The following is a 23299-nucleotide window of genomic DNA, read 5'->3' as shown; positions in this document are numbered from 1 at the left end:
AGGAGAGGAGAGGAGAGGAGAGGAGAGGAGAGGAGAGGAGAGGAGAGGAGAGGAGAGGAGAGGAGAGGAGAGGAGAGGAGAGGAGAGGAGAGGAGAGAGGCAGACCAGCCAGTCAATCAGATAATAAAAAGTAACATCCTCCTTAGCTATACTGGTGCTGAACTGACAATACAATAGACAATACCAAGACAAAAGGCGTCAATAAAGGCGGAAGGAATATACTGAATATAATAAAAACACATTTAGACAGTTCCATTTCTCAAAAAATAACGTATCGAATGTATTCAGAAGTTTTAAACCTGAGCACTATTTGTTACACCATTTGGACACAAAAATTACTTGGGGGTATATATAATAATTATTGGAATTGGTCCAGTGGATTGCCTCAGCTGCCGAACATGCTACAGTGCAGTGCAGTGGCTCAATGTAATTATTTGGGGCAACTGTGCGTGTCATAGAAGAATGGTCTGAGAGCCTGCGTTGTGCCATTTAGAAAACCACAGTTTTTTTGTAAAAGTATAATTAAATTTACATATAAGGTGTGAATGTTTGCTAGGTGGGTGTGTAATTAAAAGCAGTACTAGTGTGGCATTAGTTGAAATACACACAATTCTATAATTCATTTCTTTCTCTATTTTGCTTTTTTCAATAAAAAATAAAAAAGTGATCAGGCACCAGACGATAAATAGAAGATAAATGTATAGATCGTTAGGTCATTAACTTCAATGTTGGTGAGGCGGTTGTGGCGGCAGTGGCACAGGGTTAGAGTGGCCGGGTGGGAACCTGCCTAGTTCAATCCCGGACTCCCCCAGAGTTAGTGTCGAAGTGTCCTTGAGCAAGACGCTGAACGCCTGAACCCCTAATTGCTCTCGATGTGCAGGTTTGTGCCTTGCATGGTTTCCTCCGCCATAGGTGTATGAATGTGTGTGTGAATGGGTGAATGTCATGCACAATCAATGTAAAGCCCTTTGGATAAAAGCACTATATCATACTATAATTCTAACAATGTCTGTCTGTCTGTCTGTCTGTCTGTCCGTCTGTCTGTCAGAAACACCGCGTTATCTCATCATTGCCTGCACCAATCACTTCTACTTTTCACACAGGCATTGACCATATGAATATGGAGGTCTTAACAGAGCCCTTTTTTCGATTTGACACATTAATGATTAATAATGAATTTATTAGTGAATTAGGGCGCAGTACTGAACAACTCATCTCCCCGCAAATCACGTGTCACCAGTGTCACCAGTGAAATGCATGTTGGAACGGACACAGATTAATACTGGGACACAGTTTCCGGTGCAACATTCTCCTTGCATTCTCCAACGCACTTCACACCGCCCCCAGGCAGGCACCAGACCTATGCATCAGACCCACACGAGGAAAACAACTCGGACCCATAGTACAGCTACTCTTGCGTCAGTCGACATAACTTCTTCTTTGGGGAAGCATCGCGGCCGGGTTGAGTGGCACGACAACGACAGGTTACAGCCCAGCGCTCACCCAGCGTGGCTGCGTGACACACTGAACAGCACGATCACAACGGAATGCTTATCTGTCGGGGTCTCGGGGTGGCCAAATGGAGACGTTTGGGGAAGACAGATCCCGTGCCGTTGGAACAACACAATGACAAAATACATACAGACAGATGCAATGACAACGACACGTTCCTAAATCACACAAAACATCAAATTATTATCCTGATTATATAAAGAACAAACTACAACTTGCTTTGAAGCCCAAAAATCGCACACTGAACATGATTTGCTGTTCATATATTCAGAACGGGTAAGGACTAGTACAGTAAATGCACCATTTACCATTTAGAAAGTGTAGAAAGAAAGTACAGAACATGACGTGCCTGCCAATGGCCACAGGATTATGCAACAAAACGTTTAGCAGGCCTAACCCTAACTAGGATCTCATTAAACTCCGTTTATTCAGCCCTTAGGGTTATGGAAACAAAGTCATTGATCAGAGGGAAGTGGATATTTGGTCCCCATTTAGAAGATCTATGGTATGATCTATAATGCAGGGTGTGTGTCCAAACTGTGGTAGTTAAACGGTGCATTACCGGAGTGCCATGTGAGGGGAACGTTGCAAAGGGATTGTATGTATTTAGACTCAGGGTCATAACGTATGCCATGCCTTACAGTACCTGCATATAGCAGGTTTAGAACCTTCCACTATCCGTAAACGTTATCTTGCGGCCACACTACCCACTATAGATTATGCCGACTACTATGTTTGCGGGTTGAGGTGTGTTTGTGGGCATGTTGTTGATGTGCTTTCCTTGACCACAAAGGTTTAGGACAGTGCCCCAATGAAGGCTGTTTGCTGTCCTTCGTTATGTCGTCTGTCCTTCATTATGTCGTCTGTCCCTTCATTTCAAATAAACTCAGACGTGGGGGAAACAAAAGATGAAAAGAGATCCAAGAGACATCTGTCACGCCTTCCTCCTGTAGCCTAATGTGTCCAAGAGGCATTGGTCACGCCTTCCTCCTGTAGCCTAATGTGTCCAAGAGGCATTGGTCACGCCTTCCTCCTGTAGCCTAATGTGTCCAAGAGGCATTGGTCACACCTTCCTCCTGTAGCCTAATGTGTCCAAGAGGCATTGGTCACGCCTTCCTCCTGTAGCCTAATGTGTCCAAGAGGCATTGGTCACGCCTTCCTCCTGTAGCCTAATGTGTCCAAGAGGCATTGGTCACGCCTTCCTCCTGTAGCCTAATGTGTCCAAGAGGCATTGGTCACGCCTTCCTCCTGTAGCCTAATGTGTCCAAGAGGCATTGGTCACGCCTTCCTCTTGTAGCCTAATGTGTCCAAGAGGCATTGGTCACGCCTTCCTCCTGTAGCCTAATGTGTCCAAGAGGCATTGGTCACGCCTTCCTCCTGTAGCCTAATGTGTCCAAGAGGCATTGGTCACGCCTTCCTCCTGTAGCCTAATGTGTCCAAGAGGCATTGGTCACGCCTTCCTCCTGTAGCCTAATGTGTCCAAGAGGCATTGGTCACGCCTTCCTCCTGTAGCCTAACGTGTCCAAGAGGCATTGGTCACGCCTTCCTCCTGTAGCCTAATGTGTCCAAGAGGCATTGGTCACGCCTTCCTCCTGTAGCCTAATGTGTCCAAGAGGCATTGGTCACGCCTTCCTCCTGTAGCCTAATGTGTCCAAGAGGCATTGGTCACGCCTTCCTCCTGTAGCCTAATATTGTGTCTCATGTCCAAGAGACATATCTTGACAAATCAACTTAACCCATTTTGGGCGGGAACCCCTTTTGGTGTTTTAAGCATTATGTTATACTTTAGCTATTGAAAAATAGCAGATCTACAACTTGTAGGTCTGCTATTTCTTTTAAATCGTGAAAATGTGGCACAAATCTTTGAATACCGGTATATACTCTTTCAGAGCGAACGTTTTTAACTCAATTCTTTGTTCAGGTCAAAATGGGTTAAAGATCAAATGCTCATTCTCAGTTAGGTTCTTTTTTAAACAGCATAGATGCATGACATAAACGTTCCCTATACCGTCAGAGCCGCAACTGGATACTATAACCATACTGTTGTACAGACACAGTAAAAAGAAAGCCACGAGGCTATGTATCCATTACATTCTTACATGACGAGAGGTATTTGAACATATTGTATAAGCTATGAATATGAGAGTTGTGCTGAATTTGGATGGATTTTGATTGCAAGCAGTGTACACACTGTCACCAGTGATGTGTTGAGATATTGCACTACTGTTCTGTTCCGTTCTGTTATGTTGCTGTATAGTGTCCCTTATAGTGTTGGGAGTGTTGAGGGATTCTGGGATAGATTGCTCATTCTGTATGATAATACATTCTGTGTGAAGCTAAGAAAGCAAAGTTCTCCGGCATACAACTGTGTCATGGCCTGATAATTCACTAACATAGTACACACATTATGAATGCACATTGGCGCGCATCTTCATCCGAATGTGCTCTCTAAATACTAAGGACATATCTGCACTGTCACTACGCTTTATATAAGACAATTAATCGCAATAGCCTTTAAAGAAATAATGTCTCACTGTGCATACAGTAAGATAGCAATGCAACAATTGCAACTTATTTTAAGATCAACTCGTAGATGAGCACATAGAGGAGCGCAAAAACATTAGGCTATTTTTATTATACATCGTCGTCGGCGCTGGAAGTGAACTGAATTGATTGGATACTAGCGATGACACCTGCATTGTAGCTATATTTATGCCGCTTTGCAAGATAGGGCCCTTATACTGTGGAGAGCTGAAAGCTTAGGAGTACACACACACACACACACACACACACACACACACACACACACACACACACACACACACACACACACACACACACACACACACACACACACACACACACACGCACACGCACACAAAACCTGGCCTTGCATACAGTACATGTACTGTATGTCTACAGTACAATATCTATCCCTGACCCTTTTCACCCTACAGTATTAACATTAATTGAATTGTGGGTGTGTTTCATTCACAGCACTGTGGGTGTTTCTGTGTGGCAGCATGAGGTACAGAACGTATACCGTTACATGTTACACCTAAATGAAACACACCCACAATTAATGTTAATACAGCTGCGTTTACCCGTGAAAATGGCTGCTGTGAATTTCAGGGAAATCTATTGCCCTGACCTGCCTCATTCCACTATAGCATTATGATAGAATTAACACAATGTCCGTGGTACGTAGCAAAAACACCAAAACATCTACTGTATCTTCCCCTCTGTCTTTCTTTCCCTTACCAAACAGTATAAGGCAGAAAAGCACTTCAAATGGGAAACTGGTTGTTTATGCCAGAGGTACAATATATTCTTGACCCAGAAACTGGTGGTTATAAAACCACCTACAACAGTACATGCCTTTGATAACAATCTTTACTGGAATTATACAACTACAGTATCTCATATTTAGTTTAAGAGTGGTAAAGGCTTGGCTTGCAGCAAGTGTCTTTGGGGTAATTAATGTAACTTTGACATAATATTGATTAGGGTACATCAGGGTACTCCAACTACTCCATATATGTGGATTTGAGTATTTTCTTTTTCTGTGCTTTTTAGAACTTTCCACTCAACGCACCCTCTGCATCCTCTGTCGATATGAATGCATTGAAGTTCGCCAGGCCCATACTGTATATATATAGGCATATCGGTCAGATCGGCAGGATCTTCATATATTTCTGATCAGACACATTGTACACTCATTTACACACTGTACTGTACACAGATTTCACCCTGCAATTTATGAGATGTAAGACATTTGTGGAATACATCAAAGTGTAAGTATTGTAGACTCTAGGCTGTGTGACAAAAAGTGTGTTAATTGAACACACTTGATTTTAAGGCAGTAGTGACACTATTGCGGACATACTTCACAGGGGTTTATGAGTAATCAGTTACTGGTGTTAGGCCCAAACCACACCAATGCAACTCCTTGCAACAAAACAGTTTTAAGGAAAGGACATGTTACAGCAAAGCAACTCCTTGCAACCGTTTGGTTGCAAGGAGTTGCATGACGAACCATTGGTGTGGTCTAGACTTTAGCGAACACCAACTCAGGACTCCGGTCCTGAATCGCTGCAGTCCACACTGTCCTGTCTAGCATCAGGGTCTTGAGCTCTGCATTGTTGTTTGCTCCGCTGTCGCGCCATCAAAGCTACAAAGCTTCTTGCCTTTCCTGGCTGTGCCCTGATTTGACTCCCACAGTGTCAGTTTGCTAGTAAGGGGGCAAGAGTGTCACCCAGTAGGACACCCAAGTTTTAGGTGTCACCGTCGTGGTTTAGAACCTTGGCTCGAGTCTTGTTGTAGCTTGCCTCGATCTATCATCTGGAACTATGTAGGCCCGGAGAATTTTCTTGAGTTGCCCCGATGGATAGTATTAAAAGTTAAAACGTAAGCTTTTTGGAAGTCAATGAAAGTGATCACCACTGACAGTGGCCATGTACTGGCTCTGACGTCCTCAAAGCCAGTATATGCCTGCCGCCCTTTATTGTGTTAATAATAAAGGGAAGGCACAGTTTGTACACTCAACAAGAAAAGTTGTAGTATTTTCATTCCTACTGTACAATTCCTACAAGGCCTACAGTAGGTGTCTCCTGGAACAATTTACAAGCCTTGGTTGTTTTTATTTGCTTTTCTCTCTATGGTCACTGACAAACTAATGTCTCGTCACAATCTGTTATGTTTTCTGACCCAACACTGCATGCTTTGCGTATGATAAACACTACAGTCGCATGCCAGTGCGTGGGAGACAGATGATGCCTGGATGTAATGCAGGATTTAGCTGGCTTAAATATCCTGCTGAGAGGCGTTGATGGGAACACGGTGTAATATAATGTAACGAAGTCTCATGGGTAGATGACAGCCTAGGAAGTAGTGAACCAACTGTCCTCATAAGGATGAGGATATTAGCTAGTTTCTCTGTGTAAGGCAAGGCACGTTCATTTGTAGAGCAAATTTCTGCAACAAGGCTATTCAACGTGCTTTACACAAAACATTAAGCATTAAGACTTTCAGACACAGAGCATTAAGACCTCACTAAAAGGCAGTGGCAGAGAAAATTATCTTCAGCTTTGATTTAAAAGAACATGGTTCTGGTAGTATATAAAGACTGAATGCTGAATTGTCTCAGTCTGTTCTGACTCTAGGTTCAGAAAGCAGACTTGTCCCAGACAACCTGTTCTGGATCAATCATGATGTAACACAAGATCAGAAATATATTTTGGTCCTAAACCTCTCAATGTTTTATAACCAGTAATATTTTTAAGTAGAGTGATGTGATCCACTTTCTGGGTTTTAGTGAGGATTCAAGCAAGTGATTCAAGTGTTCTGAATCAACTGCAGATGCATGATAAATTTGTAGGCCTGTAAAGAAGACACAGTTAAAGTCGTCAAGACTACTTAAGATGAATGCATAGACAGGTTTTATCAAAATATCCTAAGGCGATAGTACGGTGAATCTGTAATTGCCTTAATGTGCCTGTTGAAATGCTGGTCCATGACTACACCAAGATTTCCGTTAACAAATTAAAGCTGAGCACAGACTTTTATTCATTCTTCCTTGGCCCTAAAAATAATTACTTCCGTTCTCTTTTTCTTTAAAGCCAGCTCTCCACCGCGCTGATACCGACACGACTCGGCCATGGAAGGAGTTGGAAAGCGTCTTCTGTCGACAAGCTGCCGTCGATATGGCCATGACGATGGGTCAGAACCCGTTGATGAAGAAGTAGAACTGAGCATGTTCGATCATTGCCGACCTCGGTAGCCGACTAGCCATCAATATTCGTGTGGTAGTGCTACTGGAAAATTGTAGAGTGGACCTCTAGTCTGCTACTGGTGTAGTGTAGTGTAGTGTAGTGTAGTGTAGTGTAGTGGATCACACAACGCTCGTCATGTTTCAGGGCTGACTACTGGTGCAGAAGCAGGCCTAAATAAGACAGAAACATTTGCCTGTTGCACTAGATACTAGATAACATATCTATATCTATATCTCAACTCTCAATTCCTATTCCAATTCCTTTTTATCACGTTTTATTTTGTTTATATATGAGCAGAGAGGGTTTGCGGAGCATGCATGCTCTTTTGAAGAAAAATTGGGGGTCAAGTTGAGATACTGTGCAGCACTCCTCAGTCACTTTCTACACTCACATTTTACAAACTGGTCTAGAGACTCTATTCAACAAGTTAACAACCCCTCTGGTCACAGGAGCAAAGCAGCTAGCCTTCAGATTAGGGCTGGGCAGTTAACCAAAACCAACATTATGAACCAATAACAGATCTTGCTCATGTGGGTTATATCAACAAAAACATGTGACAGGGGGGGGCGGAAACATTTCCATATAAGCAAAGATACACCAATCAGAGAGGTCGATGTTACTGGATCTTACACTGTAGTGTTGTGGCTGTGGGTAGTTAACTATTTCTCAGTGCGACATTTCAAATGAAACATGTTTTTTTTCTTAAAACTAGATTGATTGCATACAGACGTATGGCTTCTACAAGATCATATACAGTAGCATCATTTTAAAACCAGGATCCTAGTGGTATGTCTACATTGGATTAATATGACAGCTGATAATGGTCGAAGTCCGCTACGAGGAAAGGCATGGCATTTTAACTTCCCAACACTGGCTGCAAAGCCCTATTATAGTTCACTGCACAATGGTGCCATAACAAAATAGTGTAGACAACCACTCTACAAGGTGCAACGTGTGACAAACGTTGTGAGCTTACACTATGTAGATCGGCTATTTTTTATAAGTTTGAAATAATCGCGCTACTGAATTGAAGACACCCAGCCTTACTTAATCATGCTAGTGTTAAGATACAGTGCCTCCTATGAGCCGTGGAGTGGATTATAGATGTTATGTCATGGCTCAAGTCATAAATTCAGTGCTTCCTAAACGGTGGGATCCAAGGCCCCACTACCTCATCGTGACAACCCACTGCAGCCCCTTCTCTTCACTTCAAGGTACAATATATGGATCTCGTTGCCATGGCAACCATTGCACAATAATATTCAGCGCCTGGTAACCAGTGAACAGTAAGAAAGATGAGCTTGTTTAGAGGTGTGTCTGCAATGGACATATCCGCCATTGTCTGGGCCCACAACGGCACAACATTCTCAGATCTCCTTCTCTGTGATGCACATTTTCCTATAATCAGCAGAAGTGAATGTGTGTGGTGTGCGATGCATTCGCTCCATTCAGTTTCATAAATTCCTCAATTGAAGGAAATAATGAATGGATTACAATAACATAAAATTCTCCATAATCAGCAACATGTCATTGATACTTACTTATGTCTATCAAATAGGGTTTATATATTTACAGGTAATCAAAGACTAGAGGGTATTAATCAAACGTCGGGTGTGTAATGTCATCAGGGCCTCAATGCCGTGGCAGTCCGATTGGCACAGACCCACGGCACTTTTGAATTAAGCGATTGTAAAAAAATAAAGTGCAGCGATAGTTCATTGAGACAAGTTAGAAGGTTTATAATATACTGCCCCGGACCCCTGGTATTTTTATTTTTTGGTATTCAGACAGCCAGCAATGGAAAATGTAGTCTCAGTGACACATCTAGGGGCCACAATCTGCATTCAAAGATTTTCCTAGAAGCTTTGTCATTGGTCGATTTGCCTGTCTACTTCCTGATTGGTTAATCATTTCGGTTTTCTTTTCCGAACAATGACAAAGCTTCTATGAACATCTTTGAATGCAGATTGTGCCCCCTAGATGTGTCACTGAGACTACATTTTTTGGGGAGCGTTTTACTCATTGCTGGCCGTCTGAATACAACAAAATAAAAACCAAATCATTACAATGTTGACATATTATTGCTTATAGCAGCTATAATGCTCAATCTGAGCTGAAGAGTCTTAATTAATTACTGTAATTATAATTCCTTGTGTCAATTTGTTTTCATCAGCAGTCGTCAGTTAAGGTTATCAAAGACAAATGTCACAGACATGCGCACAGCAAGTTCAGCCAGGAAACTCAGTGCAGTTGCTGCCGCCTCAGCATCACATTCTCATTCACATGATTCACTTCATCCAATCACACACTCATTCCATCTTCATACCGGCTATTTAAACTGGAGGTTTGCACTGCTCAATCTTCTTGCTTGCTTGCTGCTGCACACTGATACTGCCTGTATGCTTAAACCTTTGCTGCTCACCCTCCTCCACCCCAGCTACCACCTGTCGTTTTGGATCTGCTGTTTAGGTACCGGGGATTCGGAGTCCCTATGGTTGGGACTGATGCGCTTGATCTGAGTACCTAAAAAGCAGATCCAATTCAATATAACAAATATATTGCTCATTTTATATTCAATAAATATATATTCCATCCATTCATGAGTTGTCCTGAGTGAAATTGTTTATATTCATATTGTTTGATATGCTATACCACACAGACCATTCAGTTGAATTAATCCAGAACACAAGCAGATTGCTGTAATTTATAATTCTCTATAACAAGCAATGTGTGAGTGATAATAATAAATATTATCAAATATTTCAAGGCAACGTCGCTCTTCCATGGGCAGAGAGGGAGAGAGCATAAGATTGCACTGGAGATAATGGTCTTGCGCAGTCTTCTCTAATAAAGGCAATGGCATCTGGCATGGTGATTGGTTTTAATATTTTAACGGCCAAACCACACCTATGCATAATGTAATGGGTACAGTGCATAGAGCTTTAATATATATAGAGAACGGATTGAGGAGTGACAGCCCCGCAGCCCACAGTTCACTTCAATGGAAGTTGCTCAGTGGTGTTTTGAAGGACCTGTAAGAACTAGTCTTCTGGGTAGTATCCCTCGAGCATTGATATGATTGGTATGGCTCTTATCATAGTACCCTTCGCGCTGTTCTTGTGGTACCTCTACGTCACGTCCTACGTCGCGATCTGGGGAGACCTAGGTTCAATTTCTGCATAGGATCGTAGGTTATGGATGTTTTATATTGCAGCAAAGAAATGATCAATTCACCACAACGATTCCCAATCTGTGGTGCCTGGGCCGTGGCACACCGGTCCAGGCACCTTGGCTGGTATCCAGTCTGCCGCGGGTTCGACTCCCGATCCCGACAGCCTTTACTGCATGTCACCCCCCCCATCTCTCTCCCCATTTCCTGTCAGCCTACATCTATCCCTCCATAAAAAATATAAAATAAAGGTGAAAGCCACAAAAAAACATTAAAAAAAAACAATTCATTGCAAAAATAAATCGAATACTGAGAGGGACGAGACTAATATCCACACGCAGTGATATTAGTATCACTACGTGAAGCTACTGAAGATACACGCCACCCATCTGACCACTTGTGTTATGTGTTCAGACGGGCAAGCCGTGAACACTTTCAATATTTTCAAGTGGGCCCTCATCCAGAAAAGGTGGAGAACTGCTGTTTTACAACGCAGCCCAGCATTCCGACGTGTTAGAAGCTTGTAGATCTGCTATTTTCACTAGTTTGGGTCCTGGGGAGAGTCCCAAACAAAGAGAAGATTTCTCTTTTGGGTGTTGAGCTAAAACGCTTAGGAACCAGTGCTGTAGTTCAGTACCTGCTCTTTGATCTCCTGCAGCTTGTTGCTCTGCTCCCTGATGTCATGGAGGAGCTGCAGGGCTTTGTCGTCCTCCTGGGACACCTCCATACGAGCTTGCTCCAGACTGCTCTTCAGACTCTGCAAATAGTTCATCCAATAAATAAATCACAATTTATTATAGTGAAAAGTAAAACCATGTACTGTATCTTGCAGATCTGGGAGGACTTCACTTTGCATAGCAGGATCAGTATCTAATGAGGGTATTGCTGGTGGCATCCAAAAGAGCCTTAACAAAAAAGTGGCTTACAAATATTATACAAACTATAAATGAATGGATTGATTTAATCTATGGTATATTTATTATGGAAAGAATTACATTCAGCTTTAGAGGCCAGGTTGAAGTCTTCACAGATAACTGGTTTAGATGGATTGCTCATATCGACAATGAGACCTGATTTTGTTTAAATTCATTTGTTTAACCTGTAGAAGCAGATACACCTGTTTGAGGTACATTTCATGTTTCATGTTTGTCTGATTAAAATTCAATAAAAAGTAAATTAAAAAAAAAAAAGAAAAGTAAAAACAATCTACAATCTCACAATGGGTCGTATTGTGATGTGTTGTGAGCTTGATCTGCTATTTTAACTATTTTCGTATAAGATAACGCTTATGTGGCCAATCGATTCGTAGAGATATATATATTTTTTAAATATATATTCATATTAATATATTAAATTAGCATATTGACAATAGTATTTAATTAATCGATTATGCACTTTGTGTGTGTGAGAGTGTGACCTACGCACAGACATACACACCAGAACACGTACATGCACTTGTGTGTGCACTCACACACACGTGCATGCCACCAATGTGCATACACATCACACTTGCAGGCATGCATGGACACAAGACTATCTGCATGCACGCACGCACGCACGCACGCACAAACGCACGCACGCACGCACGCACGCACGCACACAGAGCTCAGGGTAATACTTACACTGCACTCGGTGATGTAAGTGGCCAGGTCCTGTTCCAAGATGTTTCTCTGGGTTTCCGAGGCCTTCAGCTCCACGTCCTTCTGCTGCAGCACTGACTCCAGGTCAGACATCTTTTTCTGGACCAATGAGATCTCCTGTTCCATCTGGGAACCATGAGCAACACCAATCAGAATCATGCTTACTTTATACTTCGTCGTACAATGGTGCCATGTGCCAAAAATTGCCGATCTATACAAGCTCACAACATATTGCATATCGTGATCAATTTTTGATGTTTCGATTGGCTATTTTCGGTGTGCAACACCGTCACGCAACAAAGTATAAATCATGCTTTAGAATCAGAAATGTTCATAGTATCGAGTATACTTCACAATACAAAGCATTATGTACACATACATACTTATAATATTAACCACAGGATGTGATGTCTGTACAATTATTAGACAGTTCAGGACAATACAATAGATCAGTGGTTTTCAACCGGTGGTCCGGGGACCATGAAGGGGTTCCAGGTGGTCCCCAGCTAAATGATGGTGGCTTAGTAATCAAATGGACCCTTATAAATCTTTAACTCTTGAGAGTGAAAAATGTATACCCATGGACCCTTACAGGTCCATTTCACGGTCTCAAGAGTTACATTATTGTTAAAGATCTGCATTAAAGGTATCTTCAGTGATTTCACTTAATTCAAATAACACTTTTCTTTTTTTGTGATAATCCTCCCTACTATAGAGTGTGCTGACCATATAAGGAGTTCTTCCCTATCCCCAGTTCACCCCTGGGGTAAAAAAAAACATATGTTTAGTTTTTGGCTAGAGGGCCCATCCTTCATCGAATCAGGATAGAGAGGGGCCTCTCATGATCGAGTGGAGTGGGGTCTTGGTGTGTGTGCTGTTGGCCTGTTGCACGACCCCCCACTGTAGAGTGTGTGCATGTGCACATCTTGTTACCGGGGCGGACCAGGGTTTTTTTTTTCAAATCACTGAATGCTCCTTTAATTAATTTACACGAACTCTACACAATTAGAGAATGTAGAATAGTTGGCAAACGTTTGCCTGTTATCTCTCCTAATGGTACCAACATCAATACAGCATGGAATTGTTGACAAAATCTTATCCAACGACAACAAAATATTCTTTAGTTTTGGGTCTGAGAGGTTAAATCTCAAAAAATGGTGGTCTGTGGCTCAAATGCCAAATAAATGATGGGCCGTGATATTAAAAGGGTTGAAAACCACTGCAATAGATGGAGACTACAATACATACATACCCCTTCACACATGTGCTTTGGGCATCCAATCAAAGTGAACTTCAACAGCTTCAGCAGAATGAGGAATTATCATTTCAATTTTCATTTCACTAAATAACCGATACAGATTCTGCATTATCAGATGTAATTTATGTTTCGGCAACATGTTGCTCGATAGATATATTACTTCTTTTCAACTCTGCTGAAGCAGGAATTAGGCTTCACTCTATAACAGTAAGACGCACTGAGCGCGAGAAGCGATGGACGAGTGCTGGCGCTTTGGCATGGGGGGTCAGATCAACATATGGAAGGAATTCTGAACTTGGCCATATATGGAGATTGTCTCGAGTGTACAGGGTTTGATGAGGTCAGATCAACATATTGAATATCAGAACATGGAAGGATCAACATATGGAATGGCAAATCAGGTCAGCTCCATAAGATCTAAGGGTTTGAGGTTTGAGGTCAGATGTAGAGTTTCTGGCCGGCTCCATATATGCAGATCTAGGTGATGATCCAGTCTTCTCCATGTATGGCTATCCAGCGTTAGATGAGGTCAGTTTCGTGATCTTTATATATGGAGATGGCCATATATGGTGGCATGACGTGTCACGAGGCATGATCATGTATACATGGAGGCGTGATGTCACGAGGCGTGACCATATATGAAGGTGTGATGTCATGAGGAGTGACCATATATGGAGGCGTGGGTTTACTAACTAACTGACGGACGGATAGTAAATGTGACCTATGGTCGCAATAAATTCTGTATTTGATCACAACACAAAGCACAGGGACATTTTGCAAGCACATGATTCTGCTACGTTTCACCACAAAAAAAGTGTTTTAAGTATCTATCTCTCTACTTCTACCTACCTACAGTACATACACCTAGCTATACCCATCCATCCATCCATCCATCCTGGGTTCGAGGTTGTAGATTGGCTATTTTAGCAATTATTTATTTTCTAAAAATTATAATACGACTTTGACAAAATGTTGAAAATTTGACCAAAATAGAGATGCCACGGTTAATGTGATTGACATATTTCTTTAATGAAATAAAATATCAAAAGCAGATAGGAGGTATGGATCCCCCCAGCAAATCAAACCCTGGCCTACATCCACCCATCCATCCAAAATTGTACACTGAACGGTTTACTGCTAGCTAGCAGACTTTATTCACTGGAACTCCTACGGTGAATTAGTTGAGCATTATAAGGGGTCTTGCTAAATGCTGACAATGGAAAATGTGAATGCAAATGACTGATAGTCGACAGTATTTTTAGTGCTGTTGTGTGTGTGTGTGTGTGTGTGTGTGTGTGTGTGTGTGTGTGTGTGTGTGTGTGTGTGTGTGTGTGTGTGTGTGTATATGCATTTCATTTGTTCCCATACATATAGATGTATGCATATACTTGTGCATACTATGCCTGTACTAGTTATATATGTATATGTGCATGTACTGTATAGTGTCTGTGATTACAGCAATGATGTGATGGACAGATGCAATTAGATACAGTAGCTATTCCATTGCACAGCCTCAGGCACAGTGGAGGAAAGAACACTAGGACAAGCAGCCCTGCCAGCACTTACTGTGAGACAAACACACAATGCAGTCACAACAGACAACACAGTCACAGCTTAATAGAAAAACAAAGTGCCACAGAATTAATTAAGTGCAGGACTAAAGGCAGAAACTATCGATTATTTTCTCAGCAACATGTTCTATCGCTTTTTGATTAATCGAATAATCAAGAAACAGGTTTTAGATATCAACTAATCGGTGCAAAAAAGTTTAATTTGTTTTTCATAATCAACTAAATTACTATATACGTAGTTCACAACCACCTCAAAACATGCATAAGATGTTATTGTTGTAAACTGTTCAGATAGATGCATGTTGTTTACTTAGATGCAACTCTCCTAGTTTACTTTTGTAGTATGTACTAGTTTGTATCTTTTTTTCTTAGTGCTCCAATTACTAAACCACTTGCCCTGTTGATGGTTGCTCTGGATAAGAACCAAGATTCTAAATTACTCAATTCTAAATTGTAACCTACTCTTAAGAACGTTAACACACTACCCTGCAGTAGGTTGAGAATAACACATTCTAAAGAGCACAAAAAACGGACAACAATCCCAGAGCTGCAATCTATCTTCACAGTTAAGTCACATAGAGAAGTGGCGTGGAGCATTAAGCAGACGTAAAAGCACATTGACAGACACAAGGCAACAGCTACGGCGCAAATGCATCCTGACAAACACACATGCTGCCTTTAGCAGGTTCTCACAGCACGCCCCTTAATGTGTGACCAGGAGGGTTGGGTTGATAGAATTTGAAGTAATCTAGATAATTTAGATTGATTTACTGTAATTTCACCAATGTTATGAAGTACAACCACAATCAAGCGATATTTGAATATGTGTATGATTAGGTTAATAGAATTGCACTGACAATCTGAATTTAAAAAAATGTGTCAGAACAATCAAGCAAGTAATTTACAATTCTTTGAAAAGTATATGCTTATATAGTACTTTAACATTTTGATGAGGTTACTGTAATTCTGTTAAATGTAATGTGTTACTACCCAACCCTGGTGAAGGGTGTAGTACCTGCGACATGTGTGTCGTAAACTTCTGGCAGCTTTGAGTATTTCGCTTTTTTTGGAGTGATTTTAATTTAAAAGTTTTTCCAAAATGGAGATGGTCTTGTCTAGAGAGACGAGGGATGTAGTCACTAATCTGTAAGAGAGAGAAACAGTGTAGGAGAGAGGAGGCATGTAGAGAGAGAACAAGAGAGAGAGAGAGAGAGAGAGAGATGAACCACAGTAAACACTTTATTATACACAGCCACTCCTGAAAGCTGAGAGGCTGACTCAAAGCTTTTATTTAAAGCACTTTCCCTTTTCTTTTTTTTATAATCGCCCTATGTAACTGCCATAGCCTTTGAAGTGTGTAAAGTAAAATGACATCTGTGCCCACATGGTTGTTATTATTACTGTTACAGGATCTACGACAAATCAAGCACAATACCTGACTGCTAGCTTACCAAAATAAAATACCTGCATGGTCACTCTGGGACAGGGAACATAATTATTGACAAAACATCTGTGCTGTTATAATTGTTATTCAAAATGAGGTGTTCCAAATAATTAATCAATCAATAATTAAACAAATTTTACCCTTTTGATGAAGCAGTGCACCACACCACAGTAAGGATAAAAGTACAGGATAAGTAGTTGAGACTTCAACCCTCTGCACCTGGGCGGGTCAAGTGTGCATAGTGCATAGGGCACCAGTAGGTGTAAATAGAAGCAAATGTGCCATGTGTATTCTATCAGCAATAAAAATGGCATATAAATAGACATCATGAGACCTTGAGGACTGACCAGGAAGCCTGCAGTTGGACTGACTGGACATACAGTACTGTAAATTAATATGCATAATGAGCACTCTATCACAGTAAAATGGCAGTTGCGTACTGTATGTAAATATACAGTAAATATAAATATAGGCACAGGTACATATACCGCCATAGTATAGATGATTATCAAATTAAAATAAGATCAGCTTTTAGGCAGCAATAGCAAATGCGTGAATCTTGGTTCATGTACGGTACTTTACTAGGTCAAGCGTGTGCTGTGTATTTATATAATGTGGATTAGCATTTACTGTACTATACAGGAGATACAGTAGTCTCTTTCATAACCACCATTGGCTACATTTGCCAGCCACTGTGATCAAGAGGCAGGCGGGGAAATGAGTGACAAAGAAATAGAAGTGCATCTATTAAAAGCATAGGCTCTAACTCCCACTCTCCTTCACCCAGGAGCAACAGCAATGACAACAACATACTGTAGGCATTGAGGCAGCTCATTATTTTGAGCCACAACCATAAAACCAATGCCATTCACTCTCCAAACCATATTACGCTGGTGATCACACGTAATATGTGTTGGCCACAGCACATCACACAAGATGTACTTTGATATCTCCTGATGAACAATAATGGCCGAGAAAAAGCAGTTCTACAAGCTCATACTGTAAAGGACGATGCATGCTCCACTTTTAGGACCACCACAGTGGTTGGGAAAACTACAACATGACGTCACGCCGTGGTGATAAGAGACACCGCTCACCCCAACACATTTCCATTTTTACTAAACCAACGTTTTTATCACCAAAAAACTGGAGCATGCATCCCGCTTTGGCTTGTAGATACAGTGCGTGGCACCGTCGTACGAAGTACAATTCGGGCTTCAGATACAGAAAGAGCTGCCTTTGGCACTCAATACTAATACAATGGCGGGGGTGTGGGGAAGCGTGTGTGTTATTTGTTTTATTTTTGAATCCGCGCCCCCCTATTTTACTTTCCTGCAGGACCTGCACCAACATAATGCATAATGCATCACGTGGAACAATGTTTTTCCCAGAAATGTGACTGATCTAATCATCTGCTTCAAGGTTCATTTTGGGGGTGGGTGGATTGGTTTAACAATCAATGCGTGTGTGCGTGCGTGTGTATGAGTGCGTGTGTGTGGACAGTATGTGCGTGCGCCTGTATTTGTGTGCGTAGCAGAATATCGTCTGGTATTTTGGTATCATCAGCCTGACACGATGGAGGAGGATGTGGCTTGTAATGAGCGGTGACAAGTTGATGGATTCAGGGTGCGTGACAGTAAGCGTTAGCATAGCTGAGGTGACTTGCCTTGCCTGTACAGTAAGCAGCCCCAGCTGGCGTTAATGTAAAGTTCTCATGGTGCCTGAAGTTCTCCTGCAATTATTACAGTAACCAGACATAAGGTCTTTTATTCGTTTATTTTTTTCATAGGTATATTTATCTCGTCACTCTCTGATCGAGAGTGAAGAGATACAGGAAAGTAATAAGGTTAGAGTGGAGGAAAGATAACGTGGGTCCCCACACATTTCTATGTTCAGTATGTTGCCCTAATTGGCTTTGATAGAGAGGAGCCCCCACTGGGAGGACATGGCACCTCCGTCCTACTCCTCCCCAGCCCATAGAAGTCACTATAGAATAACAACAAAGTTCACCACTCCCTGCCCGGCTCACCTACCCACATGACCAATAGACCTTTAGTTAAGCCCCTCCCCAAACTGCTATGGTTCAATCACAGTTAAGCATAACATGGGTTAGACAAACCTCTCAGCTAGTCCGGCAGCCGGGGTTGTGGCACCCTGCATGGGCAAGACCTACACTGTAAAGACTATAATTTGTTTGGGCGGAAGTTGCAGGATTTTAGCGGAAGTATCGCCCAAGGAAATTATGTTGATGCTTTACAAATCAGTTTACATTCTCCGCGAATGAAGTGTTGTGATTGGTCGGGGAAATATCGTATCCGGGGGAAATACATCTGACAGATGTTCCGGAGGATACATCCGCCGATAGCTTCTCTGCCTTACGTTGTGACCAGGCTTTTCTTTTTGCAGATAAGTAAGCCTGGGACCGAGGCTAGGGTTGTGGGGAGGAAATGTCAAACATTTAAAAATTTCAGTATGCTTTAAGTAACATGTGACATGTCAAACTAGGGGGTTTTCATGATTCTGAATCCATTCCAAGCATTAGTTTTGCACAAAAAACACCCCTTGAGCTAAAAACGGCCTCATCATAAATGTGATGAGGTCTGCACATTTTGGGGAATTTGGCTATGGCCGATTCTAGCCCAAGGAGTGTTTTTTGTGCAAAGCTAATGCTTGCAATGCATTCAGAATCATGAAAACCCCCTAGTTTGACATGTCACATGCTACATAAAGCATAATGAAAATTTGAAAATCTTGCCTTAAGTTATATAGGATGTTAATGGTATGGTCGCATATAAACCCCTATTAAAAAAGATTGCTTAATGCCGACAGCTGGTCAGCAATGGATTCATGAATGTATAGATAATATTTTAGGCCAGTAAAAAAAAGACTACCGGTACATACCAAATTTCCCAGCCTATCGGTTGCCGGACTACACCAATAGTTTTCCTATATTATAAAACATTGTTTTAACGGCAGGCCTTGTTGACGGATTTGGAAGAGATTTTGAAAGTCTGTTTACAAAAATTAACCAGTATTTAATGTGTAAAGTCCATCATATATACTTTGGAATGAATGAGCCCGGCTGGAAAGTGTCCAACCCATGGGGAGAGGGCGGGGTTTAGCTAAAGGTCTATTGTGTTGGTTGCGTACTATAGACGAATCCATGGATAAGTTCCCTGTAGGCCAGATGTAGCTAATCAGTGCTGGTGATAGCTGCGGTGTAAAGCTGTGCTTAAGGGTACACAGCAGCTATGGTCACACCCAGGGCACCTTTTTGTGGATTCGTTTATAGACGCCAAATGTCTGGCATGCTGTAAACAAAAATTACATCATTTTAAGTCTTCTTTAACTATAACTGTCCAGTTAATTTATTGTGTATTTGGACATTTCAGCCTTATTGGAGAGCATGGTGACAACAGGGGAGAACATGGAATAGTGTGGGAATGGCATCCAGCACAGGTCATGTCAGACTCAAATAACCGAATGTATCATCAGTTCTTACAATATGTGGTATTCATACAGTACAGGTATGACCAGGTCAAGTCAACAACACACCCCTTATCCCCTTATTATGTTTGAATTATGCATGTTGTCTACTGGTCAGAGACTGTTCTGTAACTGAAAGGTCACAGGGTTGGTCCTTGCAGCCACATGTGCCAATCCTAAAAAAAATTAAAAAAGCAAGAAACTTAAACCCATATACTTCCAACCTCAGACGTTTTGTCTGCACCATGTGTGTGTTTTTATAGGGTGCATCTTCCTCTATTGTCAGCCATTGGGAGGTGGTGTCGGGCACCATCCAAGCATGAATCACCAGATGTGAATCAGATCTGGCTGGGTTCCACACAGCCTTGAATGTTCAACGACTGTCTATAATGAGCAGAGCTAACAATCTGTGCAGCTGGGCTCCTCCTCAGCAATAATTAGCTCCACAAGAGCAATTACCAATAATAATGCTTTTAAAAGGCCATTTCGACCAACGGGTTGACAAGTCTGACCGTTGAGCCCTTTATTATGAATATTTGAAGAAAATAAAAAAGTCAATGCAAGTCCAATTCAATCAACTATAGAGGCACCTTCTATGCTATTATTTTATGAACTGGGGTGGGGAAAACATTGATTATCTACACTACAGTAATGGAGCTTATAAAGTTCAGGAGCAGGACCACACCTCCAATCCAGCTACCTCCACCTCCTATCAAGCCACCTCCAATCGGGGTAACCTCCACCCATATGGTCCATCTAAACCACGGTTCTCTCTCTGTTCTCACTTTCAACGCCCTTCCCCTCACCCTAATTCTCATCCTACTCCCTCTTTAACCTCTCCTTTTTTACAGGTCCCTGACAGGGGTTCGTTGTGCCCGGGAGCCGCGGCGGATCCCCGAAGCCTCCCCCACCTCGGCTTAAGTTACCCGATGACCAGCTGGATGGCCAGATGACCCGTCGTGGGTCATCTCCGTTTCTGTCATTATTCGTTTCGTTAATCGTTTTATGCATTCTTCTTTTCGTTAATACATTTCGTTAATTGGTGGTGAATAAGCCTGTGAATAATCCTTTAAAAAGTGACTTTAGTAGTTTTAATGTTAATATCTAATAATTTAGACCTAAATGTTGTCACTCAGCTGAATAAACTGCTGCTCTATAAGTGAAGACAGTCTGCGGGACCTCTTTCTTCTCATGATTTACATTTGGTTGCCGGTGCAAAATGGCCACCACATGACTATGGTCAATGACTAAGTATTCAACATCAATGTAACAATGGAAAACTGTACAATCCATGGGAGAACATCAGCTTCCATCGCAGTCGAGGAGCTCTGTGTAGGTTGAATACATTTCCCTGGCCTGTGAGTCAGAGATGCTGAGGAGGAGGAGAAAGTGGAAAGAGGTTGCATGCATCCCAATCATGCTGCTACTCTACATTCAGTCTGCAGAGTGACCAGGGGCCAGGGCTACTGTACGGATCCATGGGCAGCTCTACATTCAGTCTGCAGTGACCAGGGCTACTGTACGGATCCATGGGCAGCTCTACATTCAGTCTGCAGTGACCAGGGCTACTGTATGGATCCATGGGCAGCTCTACATTCAGTCTGCAGTGACCAGGGCTACTGTACGGATCCATGGGCAGCTCTACATTCAGTCTGCAGTGACCAGGGCTACTGTACGGATCCATGGGCAGCTCTACATTCAGTCTACAGTGACCAGGGCTACTGTACGGATCCATGGGCAGCTCTACATTCAGTCTGCAGTGACCAGGGCTATACTGTACGGATCCATGGGCAGCTCTACATTCAGTCTGCAGAGTGACCAGGGCTACTGTATGGATCCATGGGCAGCTCTACATTCAGTCTGCAGAGTGACCAGGGCTACTGTATGGATCCATGGGCAGCTTTACATTCAGTCTGCAGAGTGACCAGGGGCCAGGGCTACGTACTGCGCGGGAACTTCGCAACGTTCGGCATGGCGACTCGCTTGCTTTAGGCTCAAGTTTGCTTAAGACGGCGCGCCTCCAACACATTGAAACAACAAGTGCTCCATAATGTTTATTACAACAATATTAGCCTACTGCACGAATCCATAGGCTGCTCTACATCCAGTCTGCAAGTGACTTACACTCACTGTCCCCTTTCCCCAAGAGGACCACAACGGAAACATGCCTAACGGCTTTCTTGTGACTCTATCCTTTTGAAATGTATTTTTCAATAAAGTAATCAATCAATCAATCAAAAATGTAAGCCTTATTTATACTTTGTTGTAAAATGGAGAAACTAACATAGCCGCTCTACAGTACAAGCTCATAATGCTTCACATTCAGCACACTGGTACGTACGACAGAGTATAAATTAAACGACTCCTACTGTTATCTAGTCCCATCTGGATGGATCCATCAGTTCATTCTGTTTTATCTGCAGATAACAAGGGGATGTTTAATTCCTAGTACCGTAACAACAACAGAAAATTAGAGATACCGGCAAGTGACGTCGTGTGTCCACCACAGGCGGTTGCCACAGCAGCACTTCTACGTTTAAAAAAATCAAAGAGGCCTGATTATGCTTTGTCTGGTTTTCAGCATCTTTCATCATGCCATAATTTGAGCACAACTGATATGATATCTATTGTACCTGTGTGGTTACATGATTGAAGAAGCAAACCCTTTGTACTGTAAGTAAAAGACTCAATGTATCTTGGTCATTGGACACACAGTTAACAGTAAGGGATTTGTTGCAAGTAATTTATACCCAAGGCTCCAGATGGTATTGGTTGTGTAGGGTAGGGTGTAATCCTTATATGGCCTACCTACAGTATAAACCACAATATCCCCAATGGCTCCGAAACAAGTGCCTTCCTCCTCAGGATTACACTGGTATTGTGAAGTGCGTATCCAAGAATAGTCGGATGATATGGTATTGCTGGATAATTAGTCAAACTGGCCTTCAGGGAATCACAGTTACAGTCATTTCTTCATTACCAATTGGGTTTGTACTATGCTTTACTTCACTGAAATAGCATATGCAGTTATTGTGATATTCCTGTGTAAATGAGAGTGGGTTACACAAGACTATTGCCAGTATAGTCAATGGACAGTGCCATAGAGAAAACACTTGACCACAACTGCAGAGAGCCAGGTAAAATTCCCAGAAGCTGTGCAACCGGTTTGGTCAGGTACTCCAGAGTACACCAATTAATTGGCAGTGTTTGGTGAGAAGCCAGCAAGGGATTGCTAGGGGTGAAACTTCAATGGGGAGGGAATGAGGGATAATAGGCAAGATAAATTAAACATGCATACATGACACTCTCCTGGGGAAAATTCCTCATTAACATTCCTAGCGTTAGGCGTTCTGGTATGAGTCAATGGCCAGATTGTGGCACTAACATTTTGAGGGTTAGTTGTTCCATTCCCATTACAGTATAATGGCACTATAGATAAAAACCTGTT

The 23299-nt window shown here is 42.1% G+C and overlaps 1 protein-coding gene across 1 annotated transcript in view; it reads right to left on the bottom strand.

The window, feature by feature from the left end:
• The window catches only part of citb (citron rho-interacting serine/threonine kinase b), a gene marked incomplete at its 5' end in the record, with an annotated part of 68962 nt that extends 56744 nt beyond the window's left edge, over positions 1 to 12218 (bottom strand). Inside the window, 2 exons of the mRNA XM_080766179.1 lie at positions 11090 to 11209; positions 12075 to 12218. Coding sequence (XP_080622305.1) covers positions 11090 to 11209; positions 12075 to 12218 — 264 coding nt within the window. The remainder of the gene's footprint in view (positions 1 to 11089; positions 11210 to 12074) is intronic.
• Positions 12219 to 23299: the final 11081 nt, after the last annotated feature.

The sequence above is a fragment of the Protomyctophum bolini genome (assembly GCF_963924005.1).
Source record: "Protomyctophum bolini genome assembly, chromosome: 6".
In the NCBI taxonomy this organism is placed as follows: Eukaryota; Metazoa; Chordata; class Actinopteri; order Myctophiformes; family Myctophidae; genus Protomyctophum; species Protomyctophum bolini.
Note: the sequence above shows the minus strand (reverse complement) of the source record. Positions and strands in the feature narration are given on the sequence as shown.